At 45.2% G+C, this 13,904-nt stretch overlaps 2 protein-coding genes across 8 annotated transcripts in view; both read left to right on the plus strand.

Annotated features, from left to right (window-relative positions):
* The first annotated feature begins 1,910 nt into the window (after positions 1-1,910).
* LOC107276801 (uncharacterized) lies at positions 1,911-2,782 on the plus strand. The gene is made up of 2 exons (XM_066305602.1): positions 1,911-2,032; positions 2,139-2,782. Exon 2 carries the CDS (start codon positions 2,216-2,218, stop codon positions 2,594-2,596), a length of 381 nt encoding a protein of 126 aa, XP_066161699.1. The 5' UTR covers positions 1,911-2,032; positions 2,139-2,215; the 3' UTR covers positions 2,597-2,782.
* A 4,912-nt stretch (positions 2,783-7,694) lies between these two features.
* LOC4350473 (serine carboxypeptidase-like 7) overlaps positions 7,695-13,904 on the plus strand; it is a 31,687-nt gene continuing 25,477 nt past the window's right edge. For 2 of the 7 annotated variants that reach the window (XM_015760178.3, XM_015760177.3), the window contains exon 1: positions 7,721-8,013. In XM_015760178.3, the coding sequence (XP_015615664.1) occupies positions 7,808-8,013 (206 nt within the window). In that variant the 5' untranslated portion in view covers positions 7,721-7,807. Of the gene's footprint in view, positions 8,014-8,102; positions 8,512-8,685; positions 8,766-13,904 lie in introns of those variants that run through there. The other 5 variants (XM_066305339.1, XM_066305338.1, XM_066305336.1 and 2 more) reach the window with 5 other exon arrangements.

A 13,904-nucleotide genomic window follows, 5' to 3' on the forward strand; every position in this document is an offset into this window, starting at 1 on the left:
GTTAAATCCATAAACGATAGCCGATCGGCTAGTTGCCGATGACATATCATTTATTTTTGAGACGATGTCATATGTGAATTAATCGGCAATCATGGATAAATAAGAAAGAACTAAATCTATTCGATCGGCTATAGATGTTAACAATATATAATTCTTATGTCGATATATACTTAAATCAAGTGATTGGGATAGATCAGTTACCATGCCGAGACAGTATAAATCACTTAGATCGAAATATATATTAACAACAAGACTATATATGTTCATAGCATAGCTGATCAGATAGATCTAGCATGTATCGGCTAATACTCCGATACTACTCTATATTAAGATATTAAAGCAAGTAGAATATACTAAACAAAAGCCTAAATATACTTAAATGCAATAAGATCTTAATATAAAGGGCAGATTTAACATGTCAATCAAGCATATAGGATAAAAGTAGTTAAATCAGGTAAGATTGGCTGAAACCCTGATGCTACCCTAATCGGCAACCAAAAGCAGGCTAGAGATTGAGATTCTAATCACGACTTATAAGGTCAAACTCAACTGATGGAGCTATAAGTATGAAAAGAAGAACAATATATAGACAATCAAGCCGCTGGTTGTTTCATAGAGTGGTGGATATCCTATATAATCTAAGTCAACATTAGTATTTAACCTGATCGGCTACCTTCTAGTTGCAGACGTTAGCCGATTGGAGGTTAGATGACAATATTGGTAGAGATTATATAGAATATATGATAACTCGACGAATTACATAAACAAGATTAGAGTATCATAAAGATGGAAGCACTAATCCCGAGAACGCAAACCGCCATAACAAGTTTTACTTGTAGTTGAAGATCGAAACCGTTGCAGCTCAACCCGAAAGCAAGAACTCGTCGAAACAAAATGAAAGTAAAGGGTGGCGATGCGCAAAGATTGTATTGAACGTGTGTTGTTATATTACATGGGGCTTGGGGTCTATTTATACCCGAGATTACAAAATATGTCCGTGTCGGACATGACTCTTATCTCTAACAAACTCTAAGATACCATAAGTCTTTGCGGCAGACTTTTGCCCAAACATATCTCTAAGGAAATTACATGAAATATCCTAATTAGTAGATACAATTGCCTTCTCAGGACTCAATCCGTGCGTAGCAATCCTCATGAAGCACGTTAACCCAACCTGACAACATATACCATGTCACATTGTTGGATTCGGCTCAATCGGCTAACTTTGTCCAACTCGGACTCTGCCGATCCCAGTCGCAGCCGATTCAGACTCCAGCCGATCCTTACTCTGTTTCCGGAACGATTTCCATCTCAAATTCCGCTTTGACCCTATCTTCATCTCCGATACTTGGATTACCAAATTTGGTTATTAACACATGCCCCCCAAGTCCGGAATATTTGGTATTGTTTCGGATTTGCCATGCCCGTGTCTCCGAGAGTATCGCTTATTGCCGTTTTTCCGACCGTTACCATGGATCTCCCACAGGCTCTGATACCACTTGTTTTTAAAACCGGCCCGAAATCACATCGGAAACAAAACACGGAATAAACACCATAGGAGATCCAAACACGATGACGGCACCGAGGCACGATATTTGATAACGGAGTTCAGCCGAGGCCTACATCTCCGGGGCACAGATTACGGGCGTTCCTCCCCGATCCAGCATATACAGCGTATCAAAGTTACAACGACTCACGGCCGGTCGCCGCCGGCAGCCGTGCGTATCAGAGTTACAGCAATGCTAAGTCGCCATGCGGTTACAACAGGCACGCTCCTCTATTTATGAGAGATCCTAGGATAGAGTCCGACTCATACTCTAGTCCTAATACCTATTACAACTCCAAGTCCTAAATTGTAACTCACTACGTACACATATTCGACACAAATTCTAACTGAGACAGAGAGGTGAGAGGCGATGCCGTCACTGTCGTCGGCCAAAGTCGTGGCAACCGCGGCGAGGCTGAGCAGCCACCGCCGCATTCACAAGGTCGCCACCATGGCCACCAGAAGCCCACCTCCGGCACAAGAAGGGTAAGTGACTGACCGACTAGCGATTTTTCTTCTTCCCCATGGTGTGTGAGCTTGTAGATCGATCGAGCTAGCTAACAGCGGCGAGCGGCGGTGCAAGGGACGACAGTGTACTTCCCGTTGGGAGAGCCGGGGCCACGCCAGACGACGAGCTGGAAGGCGGCGGCGCCGCCGGTGAAGCTGCTAATGAACGTGGAGAAGCTACGGCTGCTGACGAAGGCGGGGACGACGGTGCTCCTGTCGGCAGCGGAGCGCGCCGGGCTGTCACTGTCGGCGGTGGAGTGGCTGGGTTTGCTCTACAAGGCGGAAGAGCTGGAGGTGCTATCGGCGGCGACCGACCACGGGACACCCGGCGCGCTGCTCGGCGTCGCGCTGCTGCTGCTCGCCGCCGGCCCCGCCGTTGTCTACCTCGTCACGGAGGAGTACCCAAGGGAGGTCGCCGTCCAGGCCGTGGTCGCCCTCGCCTGCGTCGTTGGTGGCTCCGCCACCTTCGCCATGTCCAGCATCGTGTCCAAGCTCCCGAGCTCTCCAGCTGAAGCGATTAGAGATGCTCATTGCCTTGCGTGATTACTTACAACTTAATTTGGAATTAGTGTGTAATTAAGCAGAGTGCTGAGCCTCCGACGAGGCGACGAGAGACACATATAGGTGAGAGGGGATAGAGAGAACAGAGAATATGATAGGTGGGCTCCACTATTTTTTAAAATAAAAAATTACTGACTAGACTGTCACGTATGCTAGTTGAACCCCAAACCGCTCGCAAAAGGGTGTTTTATTCGATATTGAAAGTTCAGGGTAATCGATGTCTGATTTTCGAGTTTAAGGGGATTGTCATGTTTATGGATACCACAAACCTAATAGTAGTTAACTAAACTTGGCAGGGCCCACCACATACCATGTCTTATACGGAAACAAACCTCGTATATAAAAGGAGTTTCGGATAAGAAATGACAAATATAGTTCTACATGGAAACGATAAAGACTAATCGGATTGTATCCATATTGGTCTCTCTAGTCTTACATGGACAAGTGGGCAACCATGGTATAAATACAAGCCCCTCTAGGAGGAGAGAGGACACACCCACCATAATCTACGAAGCCACAAGATGCCACAAAGCCACAAGACGCAACATACACAAAGCCAACACACGCCGCCAGATCTCGACATCAGAGATTAGCCTAGACATACCCCATCCGGTGCCTACGAAGGCCAGAAAGAGGGATCTAGCGCCATCTCTGATCTCGACGAGTTCATATTCGAGGAGGAAGACTACCTTGTCGTCGACTACGAGTTGGTTATCTAGCCGCCAAGTCAACAACAGCTAGATGGGTTATCCCAATTGTTGTACTTGTATGATTCAGATGAATAAAGAAGCAACACCGGCTTCGGCCAACAGGATGTAGGGCTATTACCTGTCAAATAAGGGGCCCGAACCTATATAAAAATCCATATCTCCATCTCTTTTACCTCAATCTCGCATATACCCTAGTACCAACGATCCCCATACATCCAAATACCCTAGTCGTGACTATCAAACATCGACAGGGGTAAATCGATTGGCCGTGATAGTTCAGGGGCAATTCGTACTTTTCTGTTAACCTAATGGCTGAGAAGAAAGATGTATCAATCAAACGGTTGGCATAATCTCTACAGTGGGTTCCAACTATGAAGAAGTTTAATGGTGTTTGCATAAAAATAAAAAGTAAAGAACCAACACTTCGTAGTGAAAGGTAGTATGCAAAAGATACTTATACTTGATTGAGATACTTAGATAGGAAGGATAAAAAGATAATTTTACTGGTCAATAAGTAAGAGTAGGATTGTCTTTGACAGTAGTGATAGATACATAGGTAAGGGTAGTATTGGTAATTCTTCAGTATGGGTTAATTCGTCCTCATATCCATTACATTATTTGCGTGATTTTTTCAGATTTATGTATTGTGCCTAAAAATATGATAGATTATAATATAAGTGATTGCATCAGTTAAAATATGACTGAATCTTGCTTGGCTGGGCCTTTGCCTCACTGCTAGTTGCCGCCGGCTGCCCTGTTAGTTGCCAAAGCCCTCACCGTTGAACAAGCACATGCCAGTTGCCATCGCCAGTCCACGCCTACTTGGTGTTTGCTATCGTTGGTCGTCTCCCGCTGTCATACAGATACCGTTCGAGTCTCCGCACTTGACACAGACCGCAATGGTAGATAAGGGAAACAGGAATTCGGGAGTTATGGTTTTTAGCCACAAACAAGTAAAGATTTTAACCCACTTCAACACAACTATGTTAGAATAGGTGTTGTTAGAATAGGTGTCGAATATACTAGTCCTATTTGATTACAGTTGGACTTAGAGTTGTAATAGGTGTTAGGGGGTGGAGTTACAGTCGGACTCTGTAATCCGGCATCTCTCTTAAATAGAGAGGGGCGCACCACAATATAACCATGGCGACTACAATGTAGCGTAGACACACAGGGAGACGATGGCGGCATGGCCATGGACTCGTAGCGGCTAGAAGCTATATTGGTTGGGGAGGAGCGCGCATAATCAGAGCTCCGGGGATGTAGGCTTCGACTAAACCTCGTTAACAAATATTTTTGTTTTCCTGTGTCGTCATCTGGCATGTCTTGGGTGAATAATGATTGAAGCGATCGGGAAGGTTAGTCGTCGTTCCGCTATATCAACTAACTTTTATAACAAGTGGTATCAGAGCCAAAGGTTTGAAACCCGGAACAATTTCCATGGGTCACATGGTGGAGATTGTTGGGCCCGATGTGTGATGGGGGGAAAGTTGGGTTTAGTCCCACATCGGTAATTGATGATGGGGGAGCACGATTTAAAAGGTGGGGGCGGTCCTCACCCATCAGACTAGTCTTTTAGGTTGTGTAGGTCCAGGATCTAAAGTTATGGCTCCGGTTGGGCCTGTGGTGGAGCAGGCCCAATATGACCTGTGTGGCCCACGGTTGGTGAGCCGGGCTACGCACTCTAACAAACTAAATGCAAGATCTTTGTTCTTTCTTTCCCCTACCGATCTAAATAACTGATTGAGTGATTTACATTGCGTTTACCTACTACCGATTAGATTGAGTTGACAATAATCCCCTTCAATGAAATACACTTGTTTTACAAGTTAATTACTTTACGTTTCTCTATTTTTTAATACCTCTACATCTCTTAACACCGTAAAACTTCTACCAACTACTATATAGTAGGAAGAAATGATTTGACTCTTGTTCGAGAATACAGGTTTGCATGGATGAAAGATTACACTGGTGGCTGTGCACAGCCGATCCAAAAATTGGCAATGATGCTGGTTAGCGCTGGTCTTTCCCGTTGCAGTACACAGTACACATGTGCAATTTAATACGGGCCAACCAGCATCATAAAAGTTCACTGTCGGGGGGCGGCGGCCACCGACAAAAGATTGATGCGCTAGTGGTTGTTCTCCTCATCAACTTCCGAGGGGATATTTAACTTTTTTTACTCATAGTATATAGCATGTGGACTCTCATCCATGCCATATACTAACTACATTTATGACATGGGTCATATAACAAATCTTTATTTCCAATAGGTATAAGAGAGAGATTCAACAAACTTCTATGGTGATCTAGTATAACACTTCCCTCGTTCATATTACAACTCATTTTGATTTTTTGTTGACCAATTTTTAGTAAGTTTGATAAGCTTATATAAAATGTAGTTAGTAAATTCAACACAAAACAAACATATTATCAAAATATATTTAATGTTAAATTGAATAAAACTAATTTAGTGTTTTAGATTTTGTTAATGTTTCCCATGTGATCAAACTTAACAAAATTTGGTTAAAAAAGTCAAAATGACTTTTAATACTCCCTCCGTCCTGATTTTTGAGGGATGTGACACATCCTAGTACTACGAATTTAGATATTTGTAGTTGTAAGATGTGTTACACCCCTCTAAAATTGCTCGCTTATATAGTGGGATGGAGGGAGTATAAAACAGAGGGTATTTCAAACCGAAGGAAACCTCAAAAACTGGTGTGCCAATATGACAACGTACAAGAGATTGATAAACTGATGATCGATTGCGACTTGGAGAATAGCAGTGTTCGTCAGTCTGGAACAAATATTCGAATGCCAATGTCTTCTTGTTAGAGTATATGGTAGTTAGAGTCATATTAGGATAGGATTGATTTGTGTGGACTCCTTCCATATCTGTAATCCTTCCTTATCTCCTCCCCATGTACTTTTATATATACCGGCTCCTTGAGGCTCAATACAATCGTTCCACGATACGCAGTATACCTCTCCTATACTATCCAACATAGTATCAGAGCGGGCGATCTAGTCGCCTCTCTCTCACGCTTCCACTCGTCGCCCCCAGGAGGGTTTCAATCTCCTGGGGGCGGCCACCGTTTTTTTTTCCTTCGCGTTGTCAAGTCGATGTCCTGAGAGAGATCGATCTCTTGGGCGTTTGCATCGTCATCAAGCAGCAGTAGCTGAGTCTCCGGTCATCATCGGTTTGCTCGTCGTCCTACCTCCACCGCCCCTACCTCCGATGGCAACCGTCAGCTTATCGACCTCCGCCGGGCTCCGCGGCTGACGGACGGCCTTGTCTCCGCCTAGGTCGCCGCCGCTCTGGGGGAGATCGTCTCCGATTGGCTGTCTCCCTCACCGTCATTGTCAGGTCCGGTCATCATCGGTTTGCTCGTCGTCCTACCTCCACCGCCCCTACCTCCGATGGCAACCGTCAGCTTATCGACCTCCGCCGGGCTCCGCGGCTGACGGACGGCCTTGTCTCCGCCTAGGTCGCCGCCGCTCTGGGGGAGATCGTCTCCGATTGGCTGTCTCCCTCACCGTCATTGTCAGGTCCGCCAAGTTGCATGCACCAGCCAGTTGCACCTAAAAGCCTAAGCTGATAGGGAAAGGCGGGCAATTTACTTTATACACTCCAACACTCCCCCTCACACGAGACCCTCTCAAGTCTTAAGCGTGGAATATTGGAGTGGGCTGCAATTATTTATTTAATTGTGCGCCAGCCAGGATTCGAACTCGAGACCTCTGGCTCTGATACCATATTAAGTTGCATGCACCAGCCAGTTGCACTTAAAAGCCTAAGCTGATAGGGAAAGACGGGCAATTTACTTTATACACTCCAATAGTCCCTTCGATCCTCCCATGCATCAAATCTTCACAGCATAAATATGAAACGTGAACAGTGCATTTGAAATTGTCTAGAAATGTCGATCGTGACGGCAGGTGCCACATCGAGTACTATATAGGGTGTGTCACATGGGGTGTTTGGGCACTAATAAAAAAATTATTACAGAATCCGTCAGTAAACCGCGAGACAAATTTATTAAGCCTAATTAATCTGTTATTAGCAAATATTTACTATAGCACCACATTGTCAAATTATGGAGCAATTAGTCTTAAAAGATTTGTCCCGTAAATTAGTCGCAATATGTATAATCAGTTATTTTTTAATCTATATTTAATATTTCATAAAGGGGTTCAAACGTTCGATTTGACAGGGTGAAAAATTTTCAGTTACTATCTAAGCAGGGCCTGAACATCCATAATGTAGCTGTCTGAAATCTGAAAAGAACGCCTAATCAAAGCTGACAGCAACACTATCGTATACGATATAAATACAATACAGCTACGTGTCCAACGTAATCAATACAACAAATAAATACAATTCGATACCATAAATTCGATTTGGGTAACCTGGCATTATTTTTATACTCCTATATCGTTAGCATGAGGACATAGAGTTGCTTGTACTTACGGAGCCGAGATGGGAAAGGAAGCAAGCGCGATGGTTGCGAGGAGAAGCACCAGCCGCCGTGATTGGAGGAGGTGGTGGTGGTGGCTGCTGCCTCTCGCCTGCTGCTTCGTTTGTTGGGTTGCCTCGTCGGCGGCGACGGTGGCGCCGGCGGCCGGTGTCGCCGTGACGAGCCTTCCTGGATTCGACGGCCCACTGCCATTCTCCCTCGAGACCGGGTATGTATACTGTATACAATGCGCGCATGACTGTTGTTCCGATCGCGATATGCCTCTTCTTTTTTTTCTTATTGATTCGCGATATGCAGAGATACGCGTTACGGGTCTCAAAAGCATCAATACGTCAATACGGCGAGTATATATATCTATAGGACGCGACTAGACCGAAATCGGTCTCGCGATAGCTCTATCGCGCGACGCGCGCCCCTGCCAGAAAAAGCAACCGCGCGCCCCTACCAAAAGAGGAAAGCGTGCAACGCACGGCTCTCGCTTCGCATGGTATAGCTGGCATGGGCCCGGCTAGGACAGAGCGCTGCGCGCCTCCTTCCCCCCTCCAACCCATCAAATCCGGACAGCCGGCGGCGTCAATCCACACGCAGCCGCCATGGTGAAAAAAAAATCAGAAAAGCACGAACAGGGGAGAGGAAGAGGAAACCATCAACTTGGAAGTTGATGAGGAGAAGAAAGTATAGTAGATCCAAAAAAAAAAGATCACAGGTACACATAAAGTTCATCCTCTGTTTTTTTGAGATCCATCCAAAAAACCATAGAAACTGCACTGACTTACTTCCCAAACTACACTGACTTACTTCCATAATTTGCATGGACTTACTTTCCCAAACTGCACTGACTTACTTCCTAAACTATACTGACTTACTTCGAAAAAAACAGATATGGACAATCTATTCAGAAGTACCTCCCAAACTACACTGACTTACTTCGAAAAAAACAGACATGGGCAATCTATTCAGGTACTTCTGTTGGTATTTGTTTTATGCAAAGTTACTTTCTAGTAGTGTGTAAGTTACTTCTAGAAATACACTAACTTACTTCTAGAAAATCACAATATGTGCTGAATTACTTCAAAAACAAAACTGATTTACTTTCAGCAACACAAAACTGTAATTAGTTACTCTGCAAATGTGTCAACTTACTTCCTAGTAATGTGTGAGTTACTTCTAAACAGTACTAACTTACTTCCAGAATGACAATATGTACTGAATTACTTGTTAACAGTACTGGATTTCTTCCTAGCCATTCCTATAAAATCATTTTAAATATTAGTTTCACCAAAAACTAACCAAATTACAACTTAACAACTAGTAGGAAGTAACATTTATGTGTTTAGAAGTAAGTCAGTACATTTTGGAAGTAACTTAGCTGAGATAGAGAGGGAGTGAAATGAGGGAGAGCTAGAGAGGGGAAATGAGGGGATAGAGCTATTATAGGGGGAGAAAACAAACCAAGAGGCCGTTTGTGGAGCACAAAAAATCGCACACATGGGAAGCGAAAACTACCAAAATCTCTCCACCTCTCCCGGCGCAAAAATCACACACAAATCGCGCACAAAAATTGTGCAGTGAAACTACCAAAAGTCTCTCCACCTCTCCCGGCACAAAAATCGCACAAAAAAAAATCAATCGACCTCTCCCCAGCTGAAAAAAAAATGGCAACCACCTCTATGCACGCCTCACCTTACAGCACAGCCGCCGGATTTGGTGGACAGAAAACCACCTAAGCCGCAGCCTCCGCTTCCCCCCACAACTGCCGGCGAGATGTGGAGAAAAAAACCGCTGCCTCCGTCCGCCGCCGGCGCGACGCCATGAAAACAAGCGCACCTTCCCGCCTCCCACACCGCCGCTGCGGCAACGTCTCCGCTGCCTCCACCGATGATTTCGCTAGAGATTCTCGCCGCCTCCGCCTCTCTCCCTCTCTCCACCCCTCTCCCTCTCGAGCGCCACCCAAAATTTTGAACAGTGAAAGCCCTCTCTCTCTCTTGCGGTTGGACAGAAAAGCGGTGCGGGTGCGCTCGATTGGGACGCCGACACGCGGTCGGGACACGCGCGCGCGCCGGATGAAAGCCACGTCGCCCGCGCACCGATCGACGGCTCCCATGCGTGTCTCGCGATATGACTAAACGGAGAGGCCTCTCCGTTTAGATTATACGATATCTATATGTAGCTATCTATATATTACTCCCTCAATTCTATAATACAAGGCACAACCACTTTTTTTAAGATGTTCCATAGTATAAGGCATGCATGCATGCAATTAATTATGGCATCTTCTCCATTAAATTATTACATTTTTAAATCCTTTACTCTCACATTCTCTAATTCTATTGGATGCATGCATTATATTTATTAGAGTGATCCAAACTACAAGCTGATAATAATTATTTCTTGGCCTTTAGATTAAGGGTGGTTGTGCCTTATATTTTAGAATGGAGGGAATATATTATAAAAAAATATGAGGACTATAACTGGGTAAAACAATGAGATTACCGACAAAAGATCGACTAGTACTATATTCTTTGCATTGTTGGCTGTTGCAAACATTCAACACATTTAGCACCAGCTTGTAGCATCATCCTTAAGTTCATGTAAATGCAAAATATTGACAGTTGGGGAAGATGAATATTGGGGATGTGGTTTTTAGTCCCGGTTTATAACTCCCTTTCGTCCCTGGTTGTAAACTGGGACCCCGAATCCGGGACGTCCCGGTTAGTAACTTCAATCTGAACTAAAGATAGTAGCGCCACGTGGCTAGCGCTACCATTTATAGTCCCGGTTGGTAACACTAACCCGGACTATAGTTTTTTTTTCTTTTTTTCCATTGCTTTTTTGTTGCTTGCATATTGTTTTTTTCCAATGCCACATATTGAATGCAACAACATCAAAATTAACATCACAGATCGAATGCAACAACAAAATCATCCACAAAATCTACAACAAAATCATTCACAATTTTTTTTCTTTATTCTCTTCTTTCCTTGCTCTTGCTTCTCATCCTCCTCGCCGACAATAGATGGGGGAGAGGAGGAGGAGGGCCCCGGCGGCTTGGCAAGCCACCCGCCACCAACGCTGTTCCGCCTGATGCCGCCGCCGTCGTCTTTGCCGACGGAGAGGGGAAGGGGATGAGGGGGAGGAGAGGAGAGGGGGAGGAGAGATCTTGCTGCCCGCTGGCGCCTTCCGCCTCGCATGCCGCCGACGGAAAGGGGAAGGGGAGGAGGGGAGGCGTGTGAAGCGGGCCGGGAGGAGGAGTGGAGGTGGAGCGACGAAGGAGATAAGGAGGGGGAGGAGGAGGAGGAGGCGTGCGAAAGAGTTAAGGAGGAGGAGACGTGTGAAGGAGATAAGATGAGGCGGGGAGGCGTGTGGCTCGGCGTGATTTTCTCGATGTTTCGTCCCGATTGGTGTAAACAACCGGGACTAAAGATATTGGGGCCTGACACGCTACATCCTGTAGCCTGACGTCTTTTCTAACTGAGACTAAAAATGATATTTAGTCCCACTAAAGATCATAAAGTCCCGTTGCGCTTTTTAACTGGGACTAAAAATGATGATCTTTAGTCCCGGTTCGAATAGGAACCGGGACTAATGTGGTTTTTGCATGACCCACGAAAGATCAGTTCTCCAGTTGTGATGTTAAGAATACTAAAAAGAAATATGACAAAAAATTCACTTACAACCCAACATAGTTCACGATACCGACCACGACCAGCACCCAACACGATTGACAAAGTGACAAATAACAACACAGGTGACAAAACTGTTTAACAGAAATATAAGTTATTAACCTTCACAAACAACAGCGGCGACAGCATTGGCAGAACAATTGACACTACTATCAGTAGCAATACACTACTACTTAGACGAATTTCCTGGACGAGATCCACGTTAGGGTGCAGATGAACCATAACTGACCGTGTCTACAAAAATCAACATTTATTTTCTCATACAGCTTTTTAAGAGATCCACATACAAAAATCAATATTTGCAAGCAAACGTCTTAAGGAGCCGCGTGCGAAAATGAATATTTTTTTGCATGCAGTCCTCCTGAAGGGCCGCATGCGCATGCGGGCCCTTAAAATGGTCCGCATGCAAAAATATCTGCTCTTTTTTCTCCACTCCTCTTTCTTTCCCTCCTCACCACTTCAAATTTTTTTCACCCCTCTCCGCTCTCTCCCTCTCCAGATATTTCTCTCTCCTCTCCTCCTCTCTCTTCCTCTCCTCAATCTCTCTCTCTCCCTTCGAGTGGGCGGCCGGCGGACGGCAGCGCCGCCGCCTGCCATCCCCTTCCTCATCTCCGAGGACAATGACAAGGCGGTGGCTAGGGGCCGCGCCGCCGCCACCATCCCTTTCCTCACCTGGAGCCACCGACAACGATGACGACGAGGTGGCAACAACGATTGATGGCTGGCGGTAGGACTCTTCCTGCCCGAATTCGGCGACGGGAGCGGTGTCCGCAGCGGCTCCCGTGATGGCGAGAGCAGACGGTGAAACAGCAGCTTAGCAGCAATGGTCGATGGCGGGAGGCAGGGCTTCTCCCTCCCGGATCCGGTGGCAGCGGCCATCCCCCGCTCGGCAGCAGTGGGCGATGGCGAGCGGCGGGGCTCCTTCCACCCAGATCCGGCGGCGGAAGTGGACGGCGCAATGGCGGCTCGGTAGCAGCGGTTGACAGCGGGCGGTAGGGCTCCTCCTACCCAGATTCGACGGCGGGACCGGACGGCGCGACACTGGCACGTCACCGACAGCGGGAGCGGCCGGCGTGATTTTTTTTTTGCAATTTTTTTGGTTTTTTATCTTTGCATGCGGTCCACATGAGCATGCGAAAAATTGATCTGGCCGTATGCAAAAAGGATTTTTCGTTTGAGCGAGGCTGAGATTGAAAGCTTTGAATTGCCATCCTATTATCCTATAACTAGAGCAAGCTTTTGGCCTAAATCATTCTAAATCTATTCTTGATAGAACATGAAAAATTGTCTTACCATGGTACTACCCAATAATTTCACATGTGGTTTTTACTCATGCAATACAACTTCATTAAAATACGTTCAACTTCAACTTAATACTCCGTGTCAATTTTTACTACCACCAACTAAGCACAAAGTCACATACGTGCTAACAAAAACCTTTTTCACTATAATAATAAATTAATACTAACTAAAAAAGATATGTACTCACCAAGTACTAACTTCAAATTTAACTACTCTAACTAATCTAGTAAAACTAATTTAAACCTGTGCTAACATCAAACATGTAACTTAGGGATTGGGAATTTAATATCACTTGAGGAAGGGCCTCCACCGCCGCTCCTCTCCCGCTATCCGCAGGTGTGGTCTCCTCACTCCCCATCCCCTGCAGATGCCGATCTGCCCTCTAACTAGTCCTCCCTCTACAGATCAAAATGACCCTTGTCGAGCTGTGGGGAAGGAATTTAAAGGGTTGTACTGAATGCCCATTGTTCGATATGGGATATGCTGGGGCCAGTCGAGCTACTGTGGTTCGACAGGGCCTGCGGCTGTTAGTTGTGGGCCCAGTAGAACTATCAAAGTTCGATAAGCCCCTATTGTACCACTCGTAGTTTGATTGGTCTGGCTCGCCGTGTTTCCAACGGTCAATATGGCTCGGTCGAACTTGTGCTGTTCGACAAGCCTCCTATCACGACACGAGTTCGATTGGCTTCTACTTTCACGATTATAATGAGGCAGAAATTATTGTTTACCATTTTCCATCAAATAATATTATTTTTAAAAAATCCAATAGCCTCAACACATTGACAGAGTTATGCATCATAAAAATGTGTGTGCAGGCAATAACGATCATAATAGTTATAAATTATTTTATTCACGTATACGTACATCATAGTGCTAGTCTTTCACCTATGTGAGATGAACACCAATATAATGATCTTCTCCAAACTACGAATTGCCACAATAGCCTCCAAATGATAGTTCCAATATATTCCAAAATGCCGTATTCGTAGAGCTTTATATGCATTTCTAATGAAATCAATGCCACTTTTATTTAATCATGTGGCTCAAAGTAGCACCTACCATTTTTTTTCTAAACCAAAATGGGTGGTTAGCTGTATATGTTTCTCCTTCAATG

The sequence above is a fragment of the Oryza sativa genome, chromosome 11 (genome assembly GCF_034140825.1).
Source record: "Oryza sativa Japonica Group chromosome 11, ASM3414082v1".
Taxonomy (NCBI): Eukaryota; Viridiplantae; Streptophyta; class Magnoliopsida; order Poales; family Poaceae; genus Oryza; species Oryza sativa.